The sequence below is a fragment of the Salmo salar genome, chromosome 11 (assembly GCF_965601325.2).
Source record: "Salmo salar chromosome 11, fSalSal1, whole genome shotgun sequence".
Lineage (NCBI taxonomy): Eukaryota > Metazoa > Chordata > Actinopteri > Salmoniformes > Salmonidae > Salmo > Salmo salar.
The window spans coordinates 19,657,392-19,680,726 of NC_138301.1; the positions used below are offsets into that span (position 1 = coordinate 19,657,392).

A 23,335-nucleotide genomic window follows, 5' to 3' on the forward strand; every position below is an offset into this window, starting at 1 on the left:
ATTCTGTTTCTACTGTGTTTTCACAGCAGCACAAACGAACAGAAATGTCGTTTCTTATCCCAACACAAGTAGAGCAGTATACAGTATGACTTCTGACCCATCCCTACAGAACTAGGACCCCCATGAGAACACATGCAGAAGCTGAGGGTGAGGGTGAGCATGCTGGCAAGAGCTGTACAGTATCTGTAGATGCAGTGGTGTGAAGCTATGACAGAGGCCCACAGACTAGACAGTCACTGGGCTGCAGCAGCAGCTATGGTACTATAGCAGAAGCAAAGATACTCAACCAGCTGACAGGTCTGGCAAGAGCAGAGCCAGGAGCTTGGACGGATAATTGATACTTACCATGCTTGTAACCTGAATGCAAACAAACAAGGTTTTATTGTAATTTTACAATCTATCTGGACAACAATCCTGCTTTAGCAAGATGTAAAAATGTATGTTTTATCAATCAGCATTTTGATTTCAATGATCCAACACACAATACCCTGATAACAAAGAGCATTTCTAGAAATCACTTTAATCAATTTGACAATGTAGGTGAAAGTTGAATGATTTCATTCAATTAATCAGATTTCAGTTAATCAGATTTGATTATAATAATGCTTGCAAAATTATATGAATTCTATTGAATCATATTTTAGGACATTATATCCTTTGGTCGTAACAAAAATGTAAGAAAACCTAGACTGACAAAATACCATTGTTAAATGTGTATTCAAAGCAAACTGCACTTTGAAGTATTCGTGCCATGTCCTCTGTCAAAACATTACACTGAAATAATGTATCAGTACAGGAACCTCAAACTCATTAACAACTAGCACTGCTGTCACACTGAAATTTGGATAATAATAATGTGGGGTGGAAGATTTTGGAGAATGTGGTGGACTTGGAATGTCTGAGGATTTGATCACTATGGTCAGCTATGGTTTGAGAGAAGTAGCACAAAGAATGGCACCATAATGACTGTCATTTCACTCAACATGTCTCAGATAAGAAAAGAGACAGAGCAGATTTACAGAGATGTTCCCTGTAAAATGGAGGGGGACGCGTGCCTTTCTCTTTGCTGCTGATCTCTAATTTGCTTTAGATGAGAGTAGACAGAGACCCGTACAAAAGATGGCTGTTTTAACTCAGACAGCCGCACTGTGCCTGAAAGACCAGGCATTCACAGCTGGCTGATACTCTCTCTCTCTCTCACACACACACACACACACACACACACACACACACACACACACACACACACACACACACACACACTAATGAGGGGTCATTAATCCATCTGAACACTGGGAACAGGGGAAAGTCAAAAGATGTAGTCATCCCCTCATAAAGACGAGAGAGAAAGAAATCTGGTCCTTAAACACACATACATTACCAAATGACCCTTGGAAAAATGTTTTGAATTACAGGTACATGTATTACAAGATTACACCTTTCACAATATATTTTATTTCACAAGACATTTTTGAAAAGGTATGTTTGGTGTTAGCCCATGATTTTCAACACATTGATAAAATGAGTCACAGAAGAAGAATGTAATAGGACAGCTACACATGTACACAGAGAAAAGAAGGCAACTGATAGCCATGTCAATGTGATAGCCTAGAGTTATCAATATGGAGGGTTGGCACAACAGCAGAGAGGGCAGATGAGATGCTGCTTCCTCATGGTCTTAACTCAGCATTGACAGGGGAAGATGATTAGGTTAAAACAGAAAAAAAAAGAGGCAAAGGTTTTTTCATAGACCACCCTTAGTCTTTGAACCTAAACCCTTTTAACATGCAGCACATCAGTGGCTGATAGTGTGTCTGCTTATGACATGTAAACAGACTTCTGCTGATGACCTCTGAACTTCAGCTCTCAGCCACTCACCAACAGCCAATGCATCTTGCCAACATGCTTTCCCACATTCAGTACAGATAACACCAGTACCAACCTCTGATTCTGGGTTCACATTGTCATGCCAAACAGAAAGAAAGAAGCAACAAAGTCTACAAACTGTGAGTGCCATTTGCTTTGAGGGTTTTATAAGGATCCAACGCAGTTGGGCTCATTTTAATTTAACTGAGGAAATGATGACATTGCCTTTCGGATGTCTGGACTAACATGAACATATTTTTCTTGGCAAAAAATACAGAAGAAAGTGAAATTCTTTAAGCTCTTTTTAAGAGTGTCAAGCTCTGAGCTCTGTGGAACAGATTTAGAATATTTAGCAAGCCTTGCTCTCATGAGAATATTGAATTTCTCATTCACATTATATCTATATATGCTCCCGAGTGGCGTATCGGTCTAAGGCACTGCATCTCAGTGCTAGAGGTGTCACGACAGACACCCTGGTTTGAATCGAGGCTGTATCACAACGGGCTGTGACTGGGAGTCCCCATAGGGCAGCGCACAATTGGCCCAGCGTCGTCCGGGTTGGGTCGGTGTAGGCCATCATTGTAAATAAGAATTTGTTCTTAACTGACTTGAATAGTTAAATAAATAAATACATTTTAAAATGCTATCTATTTTCAGACTTGCATTATGGACACTAGTAATACTATATCTTATATTTTTCACAAACCTAAAATATATTTCTTAAGTTTTTGAACAGATCCTTACAATTGTTTTCAAAGCAAATTCACTTATTGTTCAATGACAATAAAGAAAATAGAAATAAAACACTTATGGAGAGGTGTGTGTGTGTGTGTGTGTGTGTGTGTGTGTGTGTGTGTGTGTGTGTGTGTGTGTGTGTGTGTGTGTGTGTGTGTGTGTGTGTGTGTGTGTGTGTGTGTGTGTGTGTGTGTGTTATATTATGAATTCTAATCATAAGCAGGGGATCTAGGCTACGGGAATCAGAGCGTCAGGCATTCACTCTGTCACCACGGGAAACAGGAAGTAAGACTACGCACAGCAACCACAAGCCCAAAAGCAGAAAAGCGCATACCTTTAGCTTGGAATGAAACTCACGAGATTTCCTTCTGGCAAGAACCTGAATGTGACTAGACACCTGCGGGGTAGGGGAGGGGAGGAAAACAAAGGAACAGCCTGTAACCATGGCGATGAAAAGCCCCCCTGCAACTGGGCAAAGCCAGACGTACCTTGATGGCAGCTGAGATTTCTCGAACTTTCTTTCTTGCTAAGACCTGTATGTGACTAGACACCTCCATTTTTTTAAAACAAAAGAAGAGAGAAAAAACAAGAAAACCAAAAATACAAAAAGGATTACACATCTCTTTGTTGAGAACACTTCAGGGGGATTTGAGCTGCCCAATAGGATAATAGAAGCATCTCCAAGCCACACACCAAGCTCACAGCCACAAAGCATTGTGTTGCCTGTTGTTGTCACTTAAGTGAGCTGATTAAGAAGGATGCAGGCCTCTTTAGCACACATTAACAGGGCGCAGATGTGATCGACTGTGTACTGAATGAGAATCGGCCAGTCTTGTATTCTTAAGGGAGCCGGATAAGGTGTTTCAGAGGCCCATGCTGCTTTCAACATTCACACAGACTTGGAAATATGTAATGCTTTTGTATAAAATATTCAGTAGTGTAAATGGTTGGCTATAGTAAGATAATGTGTGGTCAGTCTGTATTTCTGACGGGGGGAGGGACGAACACTTGGTCTGAGGGGGATTTCCTTCCTCTCCTCTCGGTCTTAATCAGGCCAATCACACACAAGTGGCTGTTGAGGCAGTTCACCAGGGAATGATCAACGCCTAAAAGCATGTCTGTTAATAGGGGGAGCAGGGTGATTGAGAGGTACTCTGTTCCATCTTGCCAAAATAAGATTACAATTACAATTCAATCTGACATTCCTTATTTTAATCAACCTATGTCTTGATATTGTTTTCTCTAGTCTCATACAGAACAGGGCTCTTTAGTTAGAACAGTGAATGTGGAAGTAATCATCATATTTCAAATGATGTTAATTAACTCAAATAAATTACCATTATTTCTGATTGAGACTGATTTATTAACATCTCAACACTTCAATAATTAAATATCAAATATTTGTGTTTTTTGGTTGTACCATAAATTACAGCAGGCAAACAACCTTCTATCTTGTGTGATCCCCCATTGAGAGAGTGAATTACAGAGACATAGCACACATGACTTTTCTCTAGCTGGCTGATCAATTCCCACCCAGCTATAGAGTGTCAGTCTGGACACAGGGGTGTTTATCATGGACATACGAGCATGACTTCCTGCTCAACCAGACTGATGGACCTCATGGCCAGACACCTTCCCACCAACTTATATTATGGGAGCTTATGGGTAACATCTATTTATATCTACAGTCTGTTGCTTACATCAACTGGAAACGTATAACAGACAACAATAATGTTGTTATTAATCAATGTCCTATCATCTATGTCCTAATCCAGTTTCTGTTGTGATTATTTTAAAACACTGAATATATTTTTTTACCACAAATATTGAGTAATGTATATATCTTATAACACTCTTCCAGACGGAACGAGTGTGTTATAGTTGCGTTACTGTAATGTGAGGGTGTCCGTGTGTGTGTGTGTGTGTGTGTGTGTGTGTGTGTGTGTGTGTGTGTGTGTGTGTGTGTGTGTGTGTGTGTGAGAGAGAGAGAGAGAGAGAGCTTTTGCAGAGACATCTTCTCATGCAGGATAACTGTAAGAAGACTAAACACATCCAGGGTCTGGTAAGACAGCCTCCCATCAGACCAAGCATGCAGCAAAGCTCCATGCAAGTGAGTGTGTGTGTGTGTGTGTCCTGTGTTCTCTCCATCAGAAACACAGGCAGCAGGTACATTCAGGTGTGATGGCCTTCTTCAGTTTTAACATGCCATGCAAACTTTTCCGCTCCCCTCTTACCTGCTTCCTCGTCCTCGTCTTTCCAGTCCGAAGCTTGATGTATCGGGCTATCAGCTCATTCCGACCTGCAGAAAGCACACAGCAAGGAGAGAGAGAAAGGTTAGCACAAAATAAGCCATCATTGAGATCCTGGATTTCACGTGTCCTTTTAATTTACAATGACACAAATGAAGCACACATTAGTCAAATATGCATCATACTGTATAATCATCAGACATTAACATCTCACTATATACATCTTGACAAACAAACAAACAAAAATCCAATTGAAATGTAAAAGCGGCATGTTGCATTAGCATGCAAAAGCCTTACAACAAGCATACAGCCTTTCAAATTCATCTAATTGAATCCCATTCTCTTCAAAGCCTCACGCTATGAAAAGAAACTGACCCAGACATTCATACTGTTACTGTAAATAATGGCACTGGAAATATATTAATTTAAGCAGTGCTGTTCTCACTAAATGATTATTAAAGCATGGGCTTTGTAGTGATTTCTAATTAATGGCAGCGCCAAACATTCTTCTGCCCTCAGCTCGCCTCTAATTGCTGCAGCGATGCACAATGACCCCTGCTTAGCCTTTTCATATGGTAATAACATACCGCCACCCCAAAACTATTACGCAAATTATAGGTAAGGAGCCACTCTAATTATGTGTCCAGCTGAAGGCAACCAATGCCATGGACCTACTTCTCCCTCCCATGTAATGCAACACGTCCTTTAAACAACCAAACAGGCTTTTTTTCTCCAGCTCAATGAAAGGCCGTGTCTTGATATTTCACTTAGCGTCATCAATATATACCGGTACATTGGCTACGGAGCAGTGACTGTGTTCTCAGAATGGAAAAGCTACAACATGTCCTGTGAAAGGCAGTGGATGGACCGCCTAATGCAGATGCTGCACATGAGGATGGTGAATAAAGTGAAGTATAGAACAAGCGTAGTGGAGGTGGTGGCAGGCAGGTCTGGGTTGTTAGGCTGGGGCTGTATGTGCTGCCTGTTGTTTGTGTAATGTCACACCGAGGCAGCCAGGCAGAAGTCTCCACCTGCTGTGAACCCAGGGAGCGCGCTCTGTTCAGGTGTGCCAGATGAAAGGACGTTCAGTCTGGATATTGCCCCTTGAGTTACTGCCATTAACAACACCTGTCAACGGAGAGGGTCTCTCTCTCTCTTTCTCTCTCTCTCGCTCCCCCTCTCTCTCTCTGGCTGTCTCCCTCAGTGTTATTTTTGGATGCCAGAGGGGTTTGGATGCCAAGATGTTTGCTTTCACTATTTTATCAAATGTATTAGCCCCTAGATTCACTACTGGCTCTATATATAAGCATTTCAAATGTTCAGTTTCTTTTGAAAGAAGACACCCTGATGTAGCAGATTTACTAGTGCCTTTTCAAAATAGCACATTTAAATCAACGCACTGATAAAACTGAAGAAGTTGAGTAAACACATGTTGTGTAGCACAACACCTTGCTCCATGTGTCTGGCACACCCAGACAGGTGTTGCTCTGTTGCATGACGGGGGCTGGGGATTGTTGTGGGCGAGGCACCAGGAGGAGGGGTGTGGCGAGAGTCGTGACCCAAGTCTCGCCTCCTCACAAGGAGCATTTAGACAAGTCCAGGGTGACTGAATCAGGTCTCCTTCCCCTGGAAAAATAAACAGCATCTGGGGGATTTCAATCCCGGCCCGGGCCTCCCAGCATGCCTGCACTGTAATCTCTCCCAGATGAACCTCGGGGCCGCGCTGTTTTCAATAATTCACACACTGTGTACACATAACATGACAATAAGGGCATTCATGCAGACGCCTGATTCCTAGATCAAAGCACACAAATGCTTACTGCTGAATTTTCTTTTTTTTCTTGACCAGGCTGAAAAAAGACTGCTCAGCGGGTCTTGGCGAACCTGCTTTCTTTCCTGTGTTTCCACTGCAAAACAACATTTGCTAAAACAGCAACTGGCCACATTCAGCACTCTGAATCCACTTTATTCAACCGCTCTCCGACCTACTCAAAATGTTTCTAAGGGGCAATACTGTGTCTCCCGTAAACTAATCAACACTTGTGTTTTACTCTGAGAGATGTGGCGCAGTGCCTGGAGTCGCACGGTAGAGAAGTTACCCCTGTTGAGAGTTCTAATTCAACGTTTTAAAGTCCGGCCTTTTCATTTCCCTGGAACCTAAGCAATGCCAGATGACTTTCTTTCTCCCTCTCGCTCTTTCTCTCTCTCTTTCCTTTTCATTCACACTTTTCAAGTACAGTTGTGTTTTTAATTTCCTCTTTTAAAAGCACATAACATAATTGGAAACAATTGGCATTGGTTCAAACAAGCTTTTCGATGCCATGAACGTTTTTACTTAACTAAAGTGAAAGAAGCAATTAAATTCATACAAATGAGAACAATCAATTCAAAACAGATTAGCAGATTATTTCAATAAGAATCAACAGATTACTATGCCCTAAACAGTGAGAACCAATAGCATTCAGAGAGTTGAAAGTTGTTGTGAACCAAGATAGACCCTTTTCTCCACATGAACATCAGGCTCCCAGCTCTGCTTCATCACACATGCTTATTTCAACTCTGTGGGAGGTAAGAGTCTGAGCTGACGTGAGCTGTTCATCTTATTTAGTGAGGTATACGACTGGGATGAATTACTACCCCTAAAGACGCTGAAGCAGCAGCCTGTTTTACTCCACTGTCTGTCAACACGTTGGCCAACACCTTCTCCCAACGCAAGACCAGACTTTTACGCTGGCCTGGCTTCTCTGCATCTCTCCTTCAGAGGTTCCCCGCTGGACAAAAGTAACCCTGCATCGTAACCGATGATGCCCTGGAAGGGAATTGCTGAGAGGGGAAGCTCTCAATCTTTAGGAGTTGGGACCATCGTAAGGACACGTGATTTCATTTTCACTCAGGTTGACGGGTGGATAGTTGTGCCCCACTGGAAGAAAACAGGGAAAGTAATGGCGAAAGGATGGGGGTTGACTGAGGGAGTTAACTCTTGAAGGAGGGTTTTTGTTGTCACTCAAAGCAGCAGGAAAAGGATTAGATATTTATGGTGTGATCCCCAGAGTAGAGTCATGCTAATAGGTATGCTCTGTGGATTCCTTCCCCCCGGTAAGAATGGTCTCCTCTGAATCTCAATGACCCTGAAGGTCCTGGGCCATATCAATGGCACTCAAACCACAGCACCACAAAGAGCCAGTTGGTCCACTCTTCCTGGGATTGTCCCCCAGAGCTGATTCTTCATTCAGTCAGAAATCTAATTTGGCCCTGAGCATCCTTCCTCCCTGGGAGGATCCTGGAACAGCCTCACCCTGGTCCCTAGCCCTGCTGGGTGTTACAATAGTAGTAGAGAATAAAGTCACAGTCCACTCAAGCCTGACCACAGGAATGCACTTTTTCTGCCCCTGCAATCAAAAATCTAATCAAATCTTATTTGTCACATGAGTTGAATATAACGGGTGTAGACTTAACCATGAAATACTTCCTTACGAGCCCTTCCCAACGATGCAGAGTTCAAAAATAATAATACAAAGAAAAAATATAACACAAGAGGAATAAAATACACAAGAATGGATCTATATACAGGGAGTACCAGTACCAGATCAATGTGGAGCTGTATACAGGGAGTACCAGTACCAGATCAATGTGGAGCTATATACAGGGTGTACCAGTACCAGATCAATGTGGAGCTATATACAGGGAGTACCAGTACCAGATCAATGTGGAGCTGTATACAGGGAGTACCAGTACCAGATCAATGTGGAGCTATATACATGGAGTACCAGTACTAGATCAATGTGGAGCTACATACAGGGAGTACCAGTACCAGATCAATGTGGAGCTATATACCTGGTACTGGTACGTACCAGTAGCAGATTAGGTATTTGAGGTAGATATGTACATGAAGGCAGGGTAAAGTGACTAGGCATCAGGATAGATAATAATACAAGTAAAATAGTGTGTATGTTTGTGTGTGTGTGTATGTGTATGTGTGTGTGTAGTGTATGTGAATGTTTTGCGTGAGAGTGTCAGTGTCAGTGTAGTGTGTGTGTGAGTGAGTGTGTATATATAGTCTTGTGAGTGTGCATAGAGTCAGTGCAGATAGTCCGGGTAACCATTAATTAACTATTTAGCAGTCTTATGGCTATTTAGCAGTCTTAAGGCTTGGGGGTAGAAGCTGTCTCGGAGCCTGTTAGTCCGAGAGCCAATGCTCCGGTAACACTTTTAAATCAGTATGTGGTGGATGACCTGCTGCTTAGGCCTATTAGCTGTCATGGTTCATACAGCAGCACCACTTATTTCATGGTTTGAAACATCTCAGGTATGTAGTTATTGTAGCACATAACACAGTCCACCATTAAACTGTAAAAATGTTTTTGAGTGAGACTGCAGTAGGCCTAGCTGGAAAGTCCACCCCCCCCCCCCCCCCCCCCTCGCTCTATCCCTCCCTGGACTGTTGGGGTTTACACAGCTGCTGTGTCTGCTTGCTCCTAGCCCCCATCCAACACCCCCCTACCGCCAGCCCCCATACTGCCTCTACCCCCACCCCACTCATACCCCCCTACCGCCAGCCCCCATACTGCCTCTACCCCCACCCCACTCATACCCCCTCTGGTGCTGCTGGAGCCTGCTGCCCCCAAAAATAACAGACTCCCAGCTTATTTACAACTCCTCAACTTTCCCTAGGCGTATTCTGATAATGTTCCATCACACTACTTTGAGTAACATTAGCATTACTCCGAGTTGAACTCCCTCTTCAGTAATAATTTCCTCTGACCTTTATAGTCTTTCTCAATGTTTCAAAAATCCCCACTGTGTCACTTTTTGTTGAGCGCTCCAACTCCTTTCTACCTTGAATGAGTCCTTTTGGAAGTTTTTCTTGGTAAGCCCTTCTCATCATTTATAAGTCTTGACTCTCTCTCCTCTTCCGTTCTCATCACATTACTGTCTCTATATTCAAACTAATCACTGCTAACAAAACGTCCATCATTAGCTGCTCTATGAAAAGCAGAGAATCTGAGTCTTGCAGGAGATACAGTATATGGATGTTTGAGTTGAAGTTAGTTCATCCCACATGTGTAGACCACATGTCCTTCTGCTTCAGCCCATATTCTAAAGTATCCTGCTACTTATTAGTGGTGAGTGACACCGGGGAAAGACAGGTGGTGCTGTGGCCTGACTATTGTCACCTGCCAGGAGAACAGCAGTGCTAGAGCCTCATCTGAAGAAGGGAATGAGATAGACCAATAGCCTGGGTCATGTGGCCATAATATCCACAGAATATATATGGCATGAGATATTCATTTAGCTCGAAAATGGTGCTGACCCTCCAGAACTTGAACTCAGCCCAGACACACATGTTCTCACCCATGGCAGTGATGAGATACATTTCTCCAGAGGGTGAGCTGGTCAATTATATAAGTATAAGTGAACTTGATGTGCATACATTTGCCATTGATCACGCACCCAGAGGCTATTGTAAACGAAGCATCTCCACTGGCATATCAATGAAAAGATCATAAAATCTGAAAAGGCCCCAAAGCAATGCACCTGCATATGATAAACATTGGAATAATTTAGGTTATGGCGTATTAAACGTTTTAACTGCCTTGGTTACGTCCTTCGAGTGGTAATAACAACGCTTTGCTGAAGGTTTTTTTCCTCCTTTTCAAGGCGCTCATTTCCTGTAGCAGCACTTTTGTTTAATGCAGGCACAACCACAGTCACATCTGGTCCGGCGGTGGGCGATGATGTCAATGGATGTTGAGACCGTGCTGGGCCTGGCTCCATGTCAGCCAGCGGTGCGCTCACTCATGTGGTTTTAACTCTCTCCTCTTAGTAGGAGCACAGGACACGCCTTGAACAGCACAGGGGGCAACCTCTCGCCGACATGCCCCTCCCCACCAAACACGTCTATCCTTCGTTCTCATTACAATGTCATTTTCTCAAGTGTCACTTGTCAAGGCCCAAAAGGAACCACCAATGTGATTTCGCCCAGGCTTAACCTGAATTAGACCTGTGAAAGCTTAACACGCTGTAAGATGTTAGGGCACTGCTCAGTCATTATCTCAACCCAATATTTAGAACCTTGTGCTGTAGGAAACTACTGGGTAAAGCACCTATTACACATTCCCCAGTCTCAAAACATTAATTTGAGAAAAACCAGAGAAAGTGCTTCTATCCTCTCTCTCTCTCTCTCTCTCTCTCCTCTCTCTCTCTCTCTCTCTCTCCTCCTAAAGACACAGGCATCTATGTAAGTATTGATTACATGAATGCCTGTCAATGTAAATGGCTTGACAGTTTTCCTGTCTGGGCAGAGTAAGAGCAGCATTGATCCTTTTCCATTGGGTTTCCTGTCCCAGAATGCAGTGTGGGCCAGAGGCCAGCCTCTCTCTCTATGTGGATGCAGTAGCAGGTTCAGACAATAGGCCTGACTTCCTTGTCATCCCTGATAGATGACTCAGGGGTTTCAGGCTGACATTAGCATTACAATAGACTAAACCAACAATCTGGAGGCATTCAGCAGGAGGGTCCCTGGCTGGGTTAGGGTGTGGGTAGAGGAGGCAGAGAGCCTTTAACTTGACAAGAACAGCGGCACACTGGGAAACAGCGCTTGCCAAGAGGAGAACCTGTCACTACACTAACAATAAAGGAGCCTTGAGGCCTGGAAGTTGAACAGGTGACAGACAATGGTGTCCTACGTTTGGCTGTCAGTTTCAAGTAACCTACATTTGAATATGTACAAAATCATTTTTTTAAATGACGCAACAATAGCCCAGTTTTATAATCATTAAACATAATCACACTACAAAAGTATGTTGTTTGTATTGGTGTTAATTGTACAAAAACAATTATTGCTGAGCTGCCAAGGTGAACAAAACAATAGGTCTGTCCTTTGAGCAAGAGGCTAGCTGAAACAATTCCATTGCTTCTAAAAATAAAGGCTTGAAGTTGCTAAGATCCTGCAGGTGTTTCCCCATGAAGGTGTGGCTCAAAGAAACTCCCTCCCCTCCCCTCTTCCTCCTCCCCCTTTTCTTCAAATCTCTGCTCTCTCATCAGTAATAATTAGGGTCAGAGGGAGAGGGGGCTCAGCCCCTTATGCCAGTGAAATCCATTTAGAAAGAGGATAGCGTCTGCTGATCCCAACATCTGACTCCAGCCAACCAGCTACTTATTCGGGTGGCTTAACCCCCCCCCCCGGTATTTAAAGCGTGGGGCCCTAAGAAAGACTTCAAGGCCAAAGTTGGCACGTCGACGTTCACACACACTCGGGCCATTCTTAGGGTCACAATAGTTTACCCCACCCCCCACGATGACAGACACACACGTCCCACCCATCCCTCCTGGCTTTTACAAACTGAAAGTTTAAGCCTATATATCTTCCAAAGAGGCCGTCTGTGCGTGCGTCCATCTGCCTCCTGCTGAGAGGGCAAGGTCACACGCAAACACACGTATACACATCCTCTACATTCTACTCACTCAGCTTGCTTTAATAATCCATCGCATGGTGCCATGCTGCTGGGTAAGAGGAAACAAGGATTAATAAAGACCATATGTTCGTTTTTTTTGTGCAAATAGTTTTCAAGAATGTTTTTATGAATTATTTTAAGTGAAACATAGTAAGGGATTCTGATTTGTCATCTGCAATCTGTACATTCATTGTAGCCTCCACCCAAAATTCCACAATCCATGATTTGACTATTTGATTTGTAGAGCCTGCTGTGTGCCTGTGTAAATGTAGGGCAGGCTCCTTAATGTCTCTGGGAGAAAAAATAGAACATCAGTGGCTGTTTGCTTTCGGCTCTGACCTCGGCCCCAACACTCAACATGTATTTCTCATTCATACAGCCACAGATCACAACAATTCAGAGCTCATTTGAAACAGAAAAAAAATTAAATAATGAAACCAATCCATGAGGGCACTTAGGTAACACTGAAGAAGAAATGTGGTTGGTTCGAATAGTCATTAAGTAATGTGTCCCCCTCTTCAGGACTTCTGAAACAGGCCGGTAGGGCAGACAGAAACCGCAGAGATTCATATCACCCATTTACAAAACATGAATGCCCTCGAATAACTCACTAAACTCACATATGGGTTTACACGAACAGATTATGTTTTTAAGATGATGTTTACATAATATCATGTTTAATATTAAAAATGATGTATAAAATGAGCTCCACAAACAAAAAGGCAAAATCCAGTCCACTTTCAAAGACATAGATATAATGATGTTCCCAATCTCTTACATAACCTTTAGCATACAATGTGAAATGACAGAAAGTAACATTCAAATGTAATGACATGATTGTCATTTTAGAAACAGGCCTACTATTACTCAAATACATTTACAGTATTTCACTAAAAACGATGTGCTAGTAATCTGTGGCAGACGAATACGTTGCAAAACTACCATAAACCTATATTTTAAATACTTCTGTCTAAAATGTATGTATCTATGAGAAGACAAGATCTTATATTTGCTGAGGTATAACCTCATTTTCTCTTAGATACACTATGATTTCAAGTGATTCATTTATCCCATTTCTGCAGTTTGTTCATTTGTGGTTTCTAATGTGAGGACTTTGCTGATTGGTTGAGAAAATAGAAGCAGTTCCTTCTGATGATTAGGGCTACAAAGGGTGAGCTCTTCTATGGAACGGCTAGGCTATATTTGTGGTCATAAGCAAACAAAGAACAAACAGAGCAGCAGACCCCAAACCTGAGTAATGTTTCTCATTCAGTCGTCGAGCCGTCCAACAATATCCGCTACTTAATCATTGTCATGTGATATAACTGTTGTTCTACAGTGAGTAACAGCATGGTATGCAACCAGGATCTACAAGCATTCAGTGGTAATAGACCATCACTTTCACCCGCAGAAAGTGGCCAGCTGAATAGGCTTCGCCAAGTTCTCCCGACTCCTGATACACATTCATAATTCAACCCAGTGGAGGTCGGCGCTCACAGACACTCAAAAGCACTGTGTTTAGTCTTCAGGCCTGATTAATGGATAAAAAGTCTCATTCGGTGGCTGGAAATCTGACTGCTGATCAATTAATATCTCCTTATAATGTCTTTGTATGTAATTAATACCTCTTTAAAAATCTATTTATATCTGCCAACACCAAAAAGAAATCAATACTTAACTTTAACTGACCTTAAAGTGGGGTAAAAGCCCAGTGAGTGGTTGAGGTAATGAGTCAGGTTAACCGTGAGAGATTAAAGGTGGGGTATTTTCTCTCAAGCTAACGGCACATCAGATATCAACAGGTTACTGACCCGGGTCTTCATGGAGACACAGAGAGGATTACACCAGCTAACCTCTGCTAAATGGCGACTGTGTTTCGGACAGGGGCAAGGAGTTAGGGGCGCCACCCATCACGCAGTGGCCCTGGCTGGCTCTACGTCCTCTCTCCCTGACCTGTCCTGCTTAGGCGAGCCTGCGGCTCAGGCCTACTCCCCCCTCTCAGAGCAATACATACGCTCACCGGGGACCAATTAACGCAACCAGCACTCGTCTGAATCACTCTATCAATTAGAAGCCACTGAGTATATCATCACATACATTACTGCAGAGGCAGGCCTGGCCGTTGGGTCGGGGTGTGTCTTTCAGGAGTAGTGGGGGAGGAAGAGAGAGAGAAGGACGGAGGGATGAAATAAACAACCAGGGAGTCAGGCTACAGTCGGACTGGCTGCTGGACTAATCTGTGAGGGCGACGGTAATTAGGAGTCCCCTGAGGAACTTGTAGCGGAGCGCGGCCGATGTGTGAACATGACGCTGGCTGGCAGGCAGGGAGGCACCCCCACCTGCCCCCTCACAGGGTTAAATCAATATTTTCAATCTCTCAGGATCAATCCGGCATCTGAACACAAAGAAAAACCTGTTAGCGGCGACCAATATGTGTAAATGAAAAGCCCAACTTTGTGGCCCTGATGTGGTCTGCCTCTCCTTCTCCCTGTTTGCTTCTCTTTAACTCACACAGGCTGAAAGTAAAAACCTTATCTCTCAAAGTTGTGAGGGAATGCTATCATTTTCCAACAGAGAAATTGCACACAATCCTCTCTGTTAAGGCTGTAACAGTCTGACAGCTCCAATCAGTCTAGAAGAGATAGCTGCCTGTGATACAGACCAAACACGATAGTAAATGATAGTAAATGATAGTAAACATGCCCAATGTGATCATTTCTTTGCTGTTGAGATATGAGTATAGAAGTCTTCTAAGAGCAGCTCCTTTGTCTGCTTCTCTGCAAAGAACACTGTGCAGTATTGGCAAGGTTAGCATATCTCCTACCTGTTCTTCATGATCCTCTCCATGAACAGACTTACAGTTTCTACAGTTGAGAATCCTATAGGCTTTACCTTGGACATACAATCACATGCTTCAACATCTGCTGCCAACATTAAATGACAGGCTTTTGGAGCACTGGTTGAAAAATATAGAGGTACAGTACAGATTCCATTCTTACATTGATTACACAGAATGGTTTCATCAGTGTAGAATGGTTGGTCTCATCAGTAGAAAGGGTTTCATAAATATAAAATGGTGCCATCATCAGTGTTAAACTGATGCTCTACATGAATGGAGAGCATAAGACACTGCAACTTTAAGAAGCCCAGAGTTCCAGCATTTTACTCAAACAAAAGCAGCCAATTGGGAGCGTGCAACCTGAAACCAGCCCAGCTCTAAAGAGACTCACACAGGCTTCCCTGCTGGGACACAACCCATAAAGTCCCTGACACACACAGGCAGCAGAATATTCCCTACTAACCTAACCCTGCTCTCACATGCAAACATTTCCTGATAAAACATTGAGCAAACCTCGCCATGGTCAAATCACAACTGAGCACACTGTAAGCCTCTGTAGTCTCTCTTCCCTGCAGGTCAGGAATTACATGGCATCTTTAGAAAGCGCTCTTTCTTCTCTTGTTAGAACAGGATGGGACTTGAAAACCTGATTGTGTCCTTTATATGGGAAAAACAAACATTGTATTTTGTACAATCATTTAATGACAAAAACAACCTCAGTGTTGATCATTTTAGGACACAGATGTCCGTGTTTATGTGCGCTTGTGCGTGAATGTGTGTGTGTTTAGCCTACATGCATGTATGTGTGTCTGCTTTGTCTATGTATAAATGTGTCGGGGTTCTCACAGTCTCTAAGAAAGCCATCTGAGATTCCATGGTACATTCCATTCTGATGAGGAGCCTGTGTCTGGACATTGATAAACCAACTGAGGTCCTGACCTACAAAAGACAAACTGAGACTGCTGTCCATAACAGACATACCAGCTACTGTATGCTGATGGATTTACATTAATATACCAAAAAGTCCCTAAATGTCACGAAACAAATCCAGCGGAAAGAGATTTACAAGGATTTTCCTTCGTCTAACCCTGACATATGGATACACCAAAAGTATCCCCAATATTCATAAACGTTGCATGCTATCTCAAATCAAATCTCCGTTCCTATTTCTGCGTCTGCGAGTAAACCGCCAATTTAGCACTATTTAAGCTCCTGCCAATAGCATCCCGTCACCCACTGGTCAACAAATAACAACAACAAGAGCCCAGGGCCCATTGTTCTGGCTGAGCAGCCAAGCGTGGTGCAATACCCCAACAACCTGAGGCTGGTTAACGCAGCAGGCAGGCAGGCAGGAGACAGGAATCTACGACAAGTGCCAACATGCCATGCCTGGTCACACCTCACACACAGGGTCACTTCAATAACAACACAGGTTAACACTGGGGTCTACATGCTGGGGAGACCCCTACTAAAAATAACAGTACTGATCATCAAAAAAGCGGAGAATCTCGATGAAAATCCATTCGAATGTAAATTGATTACATTACGATTACATAAGCGATATGAAATCCAGTTTTAAATATAACTCGACCTGCTTGTATCACCTGTCCTCATACTCTTCGAGCTGGGCGTATGGAACGAACACACACACACGTCTCTCTTCATTGCCACGGGCACAAAACAACAACAGGTGCAGGCAAGCAGCAGCAGGATTGTCAGCGTTGAGCTTGGTTTAAAGTGACAGCACAAAGAGCACATATAAAAGGTACCCTTCCTTGAATTTTAGAGGCTGAAATGTCATGTGCCTTTGAGTCTCGTTATACTGCAACAATCTCCCTTTGAAAATCCGACAGAATTTTAAGGAGCAGACAATTGGAAGCATTGTCCCTGAGAGTAAACTAAATATAATGTAGTGAGTGGGGCAGGGCGGACGACAAACAAACAGAGTGACGGGCAGATAGAAGTAGAAACATCTTTACTGACTGACCCAGAATGACTACATAACTTGGTGTGTCAACCTATGAACTCATGACCTTTAAATCCTTTACATTATTCAACACAACCTGCTAGTCTCACAATGCCAACATTCAGTCCGTCCAGACTAAACTCAGATTACACTTCAAGAGTTCCTCTTATCAGGAGAAAAAATATAATATAATATAATTGGAATTTTTCCTTCATGTGTGTAAAAACACAGCAGTGCTCCATTGCCACAATGGCTCAGGAACAAAGAGGGGATTATTGTTGAGGTGTCTGATGTCTCTCCGGCCTGAAGTTCCGCACACTCCAATCTGTGTGAATGCAGGTGACTCAGGGAGCCTGAGCTGATCCCAGAATTCCTCATTATCCGCCCAGTGGGGGATCTCAGGTCCGCTCGCTGTCTCTGGAAGCACTGCAGGGCCGGTAAGGCGGGCCCCAGAGGAGCACAGAGCTGGGCCATCGGGGGTGAGCCAGGTCTGCTCATTATGCCTAACTCATCCTTGGCATCCCTGCAAACCAAGTGCCACTTAGTGCCCATAGGAGGAGCATGGGTCGGCCCACTGATGAGATGACAGAGCACACAGCATAGCAGTAATGGGAAAGCTTTGTTTCAAAAGACAAGAAGGACAAAGGCATACGTGGACTGTATGTGGACTGATAGTGTCGCCAATCTCCAGAATCGTATGTAAAGCCCCGTCTTACCTGTACCTTAGTCATCAAGTTGAAATGACAGAAAGCCGTAACATTTTCCACCTCTAAACTCAACAGATGCAGTGTGGTGACTGACCAGGGTCAGATAGGGCTCAATCAGACAGCCTCCGAGAGCAGAGCACCTCTGAGCTCCCCAGACAGATGGTCGTTTCACACATCATAATCATTACTGTTACCACGGCTTCACTGCTCCAACACAAACATATTGTGATATTTAGACTGGTTTATGATAGCTGTGCCAGTGCTTTGTCTACATTGATGTAAAGTGGAATCAGTTGCTGTGGTATGTAACACACACACACACCAGAGGAGTTAAACAGCTCTGCTATGGAACACAAAAATTAGATACAGCCATCCTTTGAAAGTGATGGGTGTAAAATACAAGAAATGTCCCTATAGGCAACACCTGGGAAAAATGAATGAATTCAGATTTTCTTTGCCAGCAGTAAAATGGGAAATATTCACTCACTTGTCATGCAAGGCAAGCGCGTAAATGCAAATATACAGTGAATACATTCATAATGTGGGGCATGTCATTTCATGCGTCAACCTTATTTCTGGGCTGAGTTAAATAGAGGTTTGCACAGCAGGTGAATTATGTAAGCAGCAGTGTTAGGGGCTTGGGGCCACAGCCACTTTCTCACTGGGCTTTCATGATCCTCTCATCAGCCAGCCCAGGGCCAGGCTCTGCCTACCATGCAGCTGTGCTGTTGTTCACCCCAGTCACAATTAACCTCTGAGGCTGGGCACGGCGCCAGCCCCGATGAGACTCAGGGCACCAGAAAGCTCTTCAGGTAAAAACCGCCACGATAGGCTAAGAAGCCGAAATTAGACATTGTTTTGAACCAAGAGGCAGTTGCTATAGAGACTGTTGCTAATTAACTGCACTCGGCCCGGGGGTACCAAAGGGCTTAAGGGCACTCAGGACGGTTCCTCTTGTGATGAGTTTATGCACGGTACCCAGTACTATCCCCAGGGTCTCTCATCACCAAAATACCTGCGTCTCCACCCCCCACCTGTCACAGATGCCATGAGAGGGTCTGTCTGTCTGTCTGTCTGTCTGTCTGTCTGTCTGTCTGTCTGTCTGTCTGTCTGTCTGTCTGTCTGTCTGTCTGTCTGTCTGTCTGTCTGTCCATCAGGACACAACCCTGTGGACCAGGATTACAAGGCTGTGTGAGGGGAGATGTTCTATGGTTAGCAGGGCCCGGCTCGCCCTCTTAAAACACAAATCACTGTGGCATTTCAGACCAATCAATGCCCTCCATCAGCACTGAAGACCACTTCATGGCTTTCTCATCATCTCTGGTGGCATTCTGAAGTGTTACCCTGTGAGCTAGAGCACCTCACTAATGGAAATCTGTAGCATGCAGGGAAAAACAGACACATATCTAACATCGTAAACAAAACGCTTCAGTTTTTCTAGGGGAAATGCAACAGGTCGGTATGTCTAAAGATGAGGCTCTTGCTGGTAAATCTGCTTTCACAGGGGCTACCTCTAGAGATATCCCCTTTGTTCTCTGTTTTTTAAAGAATGACACCGGCATCATACAGATATCCCAACAATTCATGATTGGTGAGAAAGGAAGGAAGGTGTGAGATTCCTGAGGGAGATGAAGAGGCTGGGTTGTGAGATTCCTCTTGGCTCTCCAGCCAGACACAGGGTCTCCTGTGAGACAACATTGCCTCATTGAGAGCTGCATCTCTCCACAGTGTACAACACAACTACCCTCAAGTTGGCATTCTTCTTCTAATAATAATACAATTTCAATATTTCATCATTATTTACATTTTTGTGCAAATATTATTTCTTAATAAAACAATAACATTTGAGTGAAATTATTTTGGTAAAATTGATTGAAGGTAAGATGTTTGATGTTTCTTACTATTTCCTTAATTACACAGTTATTATATGTAAACAAACACTATACCCAGGTTTTTAAACATCAAAACAGTCCCAGTAAAAAGGCAGCCTATTTTCCATACTGGGAAGTGCTACAGTCCTCTTAATGGCTCAGTGAGTATGAGTGGGGTCACAGTTCACGCTATGATGGGTTTGGCACTAGGACCCAGCAACAGCTGCCGGGCTGAACAGAACAGCTAGCCTTGCCCCCAGAAAAAGCCCACTAAAACACTGAGACCAGTTCCAATCTGCTCCCCTCCCCGCCCGCCCGCCTCACAGTCCCACCAAACTTTGTGTTAGTTAGGCACTGAAAGAAGACCACGCCCCCCCTCCTCCCTAGCCCCCTGAAAAAACAAAAACAAATCTTCCTCTACACACTGTCTTTCAAAAGCTCTTTCACACAGCTGAACACTGGCACTCGACCCAGTCTATTTCCAAGGCACAACAAACAACCTTCTATAGCGCTTTCATGTGCAGCATGTAAGCTTGTTGTCTTCACATCTTTGGATCCATTGGCCATTGTGCTGCAGAAAAGCAATTGAATTATGCAGCATGAAAATGAAGAGTGTTACTCACATAATACATTGTCCATTAACACATCCCTTGATAAACTTCAGTGGTACTTGAAGCATTATTTCAATACAAGAAGGATCATCCCACTAGATTTACACACCTACGCAAGTTGCCTCCAGAACAGCCTGACTTCTTTGGGGCATGACATGCTGTGGTGTTCAATCGTTGCTCAATTGGTATCAAGGGACCTAACGTGTGCCAGGAAAACATTCCCCACACCAGTACACCACTACCACCAGCCTGTACTGTTGACACCAGGCAAGTCGCTTAGGTCACTAGTTTTTTTGCCCATTCTAACGTTCAATCAAACAGTAACTGAATGCCTTGATGCCTGTCTGCCTGCTTTATATAGCAAGCCACGGCCATGTCTGTAGGATCGAACCATTTCTGTGAACAAAGTTGCGTACCTAATAAACTGGCAACTGAGTGTATATTTCCGTCAAAATATTTCACTGTGGGTGGCTGACAGCTCTGGCTCGGGGAACAGTGAAAGGCCAGTCCGGGGAGATAGTGGATTGTGCTGGTGAGTATATATGCAACCGGATACCCAGCACATCTGGCATGGTTGACCTTTGCTCAATCCCCCCGATCTCAGGCAGGTCAAGGTACATTCAATACCCCCAATAACACAACCACTGACGGAATAGCTGTAAACACCACTCTGCATGGCACTTCCCTTTACACAGCACTGAAAACAAACAGAGCTCCAGACAATGCATTTTCATGTAAATGAATAACCTTGAATCAGCTATTATCATATTCTTTATGCATCAGCAGAGCCAGCAAAGGTCTATCAATTCTCCCAAGGTTTGCATTTGACACAAAACATGCTGTGTTATGTGAAATGCTGTTTTGTGGAATTTGAAATGGTAGAAGTACCTGAGCTAAAATATAAATGTCTGATGGTGGCCATTAAACAAACTACATTCAGTAAGGTGTTAAATCTCTCCTCCAAACGTAACTTTTATTTCACCTAATTTGATCTCTTATCGGAGAGAAGAATGCGTCCAACCAAAAATTAGACTGGCATGTCCAGTCTGCACCAGTGAGTCTTGTCCTTAGCGTTAATCATTTAAAACTTGCTAGGCAAACCTATTTGTTATGCTCTAATCCTGAGCAAGGGGAGTGTGAGTGAGTTTCTTTGGCACTCCCATTCTGCTTGTAGGAGAGAGGAGGTGGTGCTGGGGTGGTGAGCTGGTTGGTCATGTGGTCTGAAGCCTCTTTGTACCGGCAGCTGAGGGGGCTTCGCTGCCACTCCTAGACTTTACATTTGGTTTGGCCGGAGGGGTCACATGACAGCTGCAAACTAACACCCCGAGGGGCTTTCTGCTTTCACTTGACACTGACAGGCTGTGAGAGAGTCCAACACTGCAGAAAGAAAATATTCCCTCTTTCCATGACATCACCCAGCCATGGATGGGGGAGGGGGGACACAGCTGGTGGCAGCCGCAGTACCATCTGCCCCTGACTAATAGTTAATGCTGCTTTACTTATAGACTCCTACTTCTGCAGAGAAGGGACATTAATGTATGGCCTCAGCCAGGGAGGCCTGCAAGTCCCACAAATGAATTCCTGATTGACATTTTCACTTCCAGTCTATTGTTTCACTTGTGCTGTCCCTTTTATCCACACTGAATCTCTCTGAAAATCTTCCTCAGTCACTTTGAGCACTTTTTAAGGTCCCATACCAAGATTATTTGAGTGTGTAATGATGATATGCAATTGGTTTTAAAAGTGAAATGTTGTGACTAACATCTTAAAAAATGTATGTAAAAAATAGTCATGTATAATTACAAAGGAGGGTATCCTCGCTCTTCCTCCCATGTACCAACCCACATCCCTAACCCCATGTACCAACCCACATCCCTAACCCCATGTACCAACCCACATCCCTGACCCCATGTACCAACCCACATCCCTGACCCCATGTACTAACCCACATCCCTAACCCCATGTACCAACCCACATCCCTAACCCCATGTACCAACCCACATCCCTGACCCCATGTACCAACCCACATCCCTGACCCCATGTACCAACCCACATCCCTGACCCCATGTACTCACCGTACATCTTTCCCTCGTCAGATAGAATGATCTTCCTGCGCCCACAGGGGGGATAGATGGCCAGCGCCTCCTGAAAGCTCTGCTCGATGTCGGGGCTCCACACCCCCTCGGCGTCATTGTCCAGTGGCTTGTCTGCCGAGTCGCTCATCCTCTCCATGTCCTCGGCAGGGCTCTCGCTGCCGCTCCAGCTGCTGGGGTCCATGGTGGAGCTTGGGATCTCCAAGCCGAAGCCTGGAGCACTGTAGGGAGAGATCTGGAATTCCCAAATAAACAAACACAAGCCATCCGTCACTCTCCACAGCACAGACATCTGCCTCCAAGACGACAACACACTGCTCATGGCCACTGGTCAATAGTGTGGTGAGCCAAACAGGAGAGGATTCTTGGCCTTGCTATCTACCTATGATGTTAGGATGACTGTGGTACAGTTTTACTAGTTGCCATGGAAGGGACTGAAACGTTGCTTTATACTAGTTTTTGTACGACATTTTAAATGGTACTATTGAAAATACTTAATGTTAGCTCCCATTTAAAACAAATATGTGTGATGGAGGTCACATGTAGCTACTTCATCACAGGATACATTTTTAGCTTGTTGTAGTAGATTCACCTCCTTTACTTTCCAAAATAGATAAGCAGGCAAATAAAAATGCAAGACTGCAGATATAAAATATATAATGAGAGCATAACCCTGAAACACATCCAGCGCACCTGGTATTTCCTGCACAGGAGCAGGTGAAGCCTTTTTATACCAGCTGTCAGGACTGTCAAATAGACTGTTAAATCTGGATGAAATTCATGTAGGAGAACTGTAAAAAATAAATAGAGAAGCCCACTCAAGAAAGGACGCAACCATATCTGTACCACTTTAAATTTCAAACTGAAAGAATATCCCCTGTCCTCTTTGTTCAAGGAAAGAGTCTGTTTTCCTCATTGTGAATTCCCTTAACATAGAAAATTCC

At 43.8% G+C, this 23,335-nt stretch overlaps 1 protein-coding gene across 5 annotated transcripts in view; it reads right to left on the minus strand.

Annotated features, from left to right (window-relative positions):
- The window catches only part of LOC106562169 (transcriptional enhancer factor TEF-1), a 56,756-nt gene that overhangs the window by 12,110 nt on the left and 21,311 nt on the right, over window positions 1–23,335 (minus strand). Inside the window, exons 3-7 of one of the 5 annotated variants that reach the window (XM_045689130.2) lie at window positions 22,374–22,626; window positions 4,836–4,900; window positions 3,090–3,152; window positions 2,936–2,998; window positions 346–357 (exon numbers count right to left, since the gene is read on the minus strand). In XM_045689130.2, coding sequence (XP_045545086.1) covers window positions 346–357; window positions 2,936–2,998; window positions 3,090–3,152; window positions 4,836–4,900; window positions 22,374–22,575 — 405 coding nt within the window. In that variant the 5' untranslated portion in view covers window positions 22,576–22,626. The remainder of the gene's footprint in view (window positions 1–345; window positions 358–2,935; window positions 2,999–3,089; window positions 3,153–4,835; window positions 4,901–22,373; window positions 22,627–23,335) is intronic. The other 4 variants (XM_045689132.2, XM_045689133.2, XM_045689131.2 and 1 more) reach the window with 4 other exon arrangements.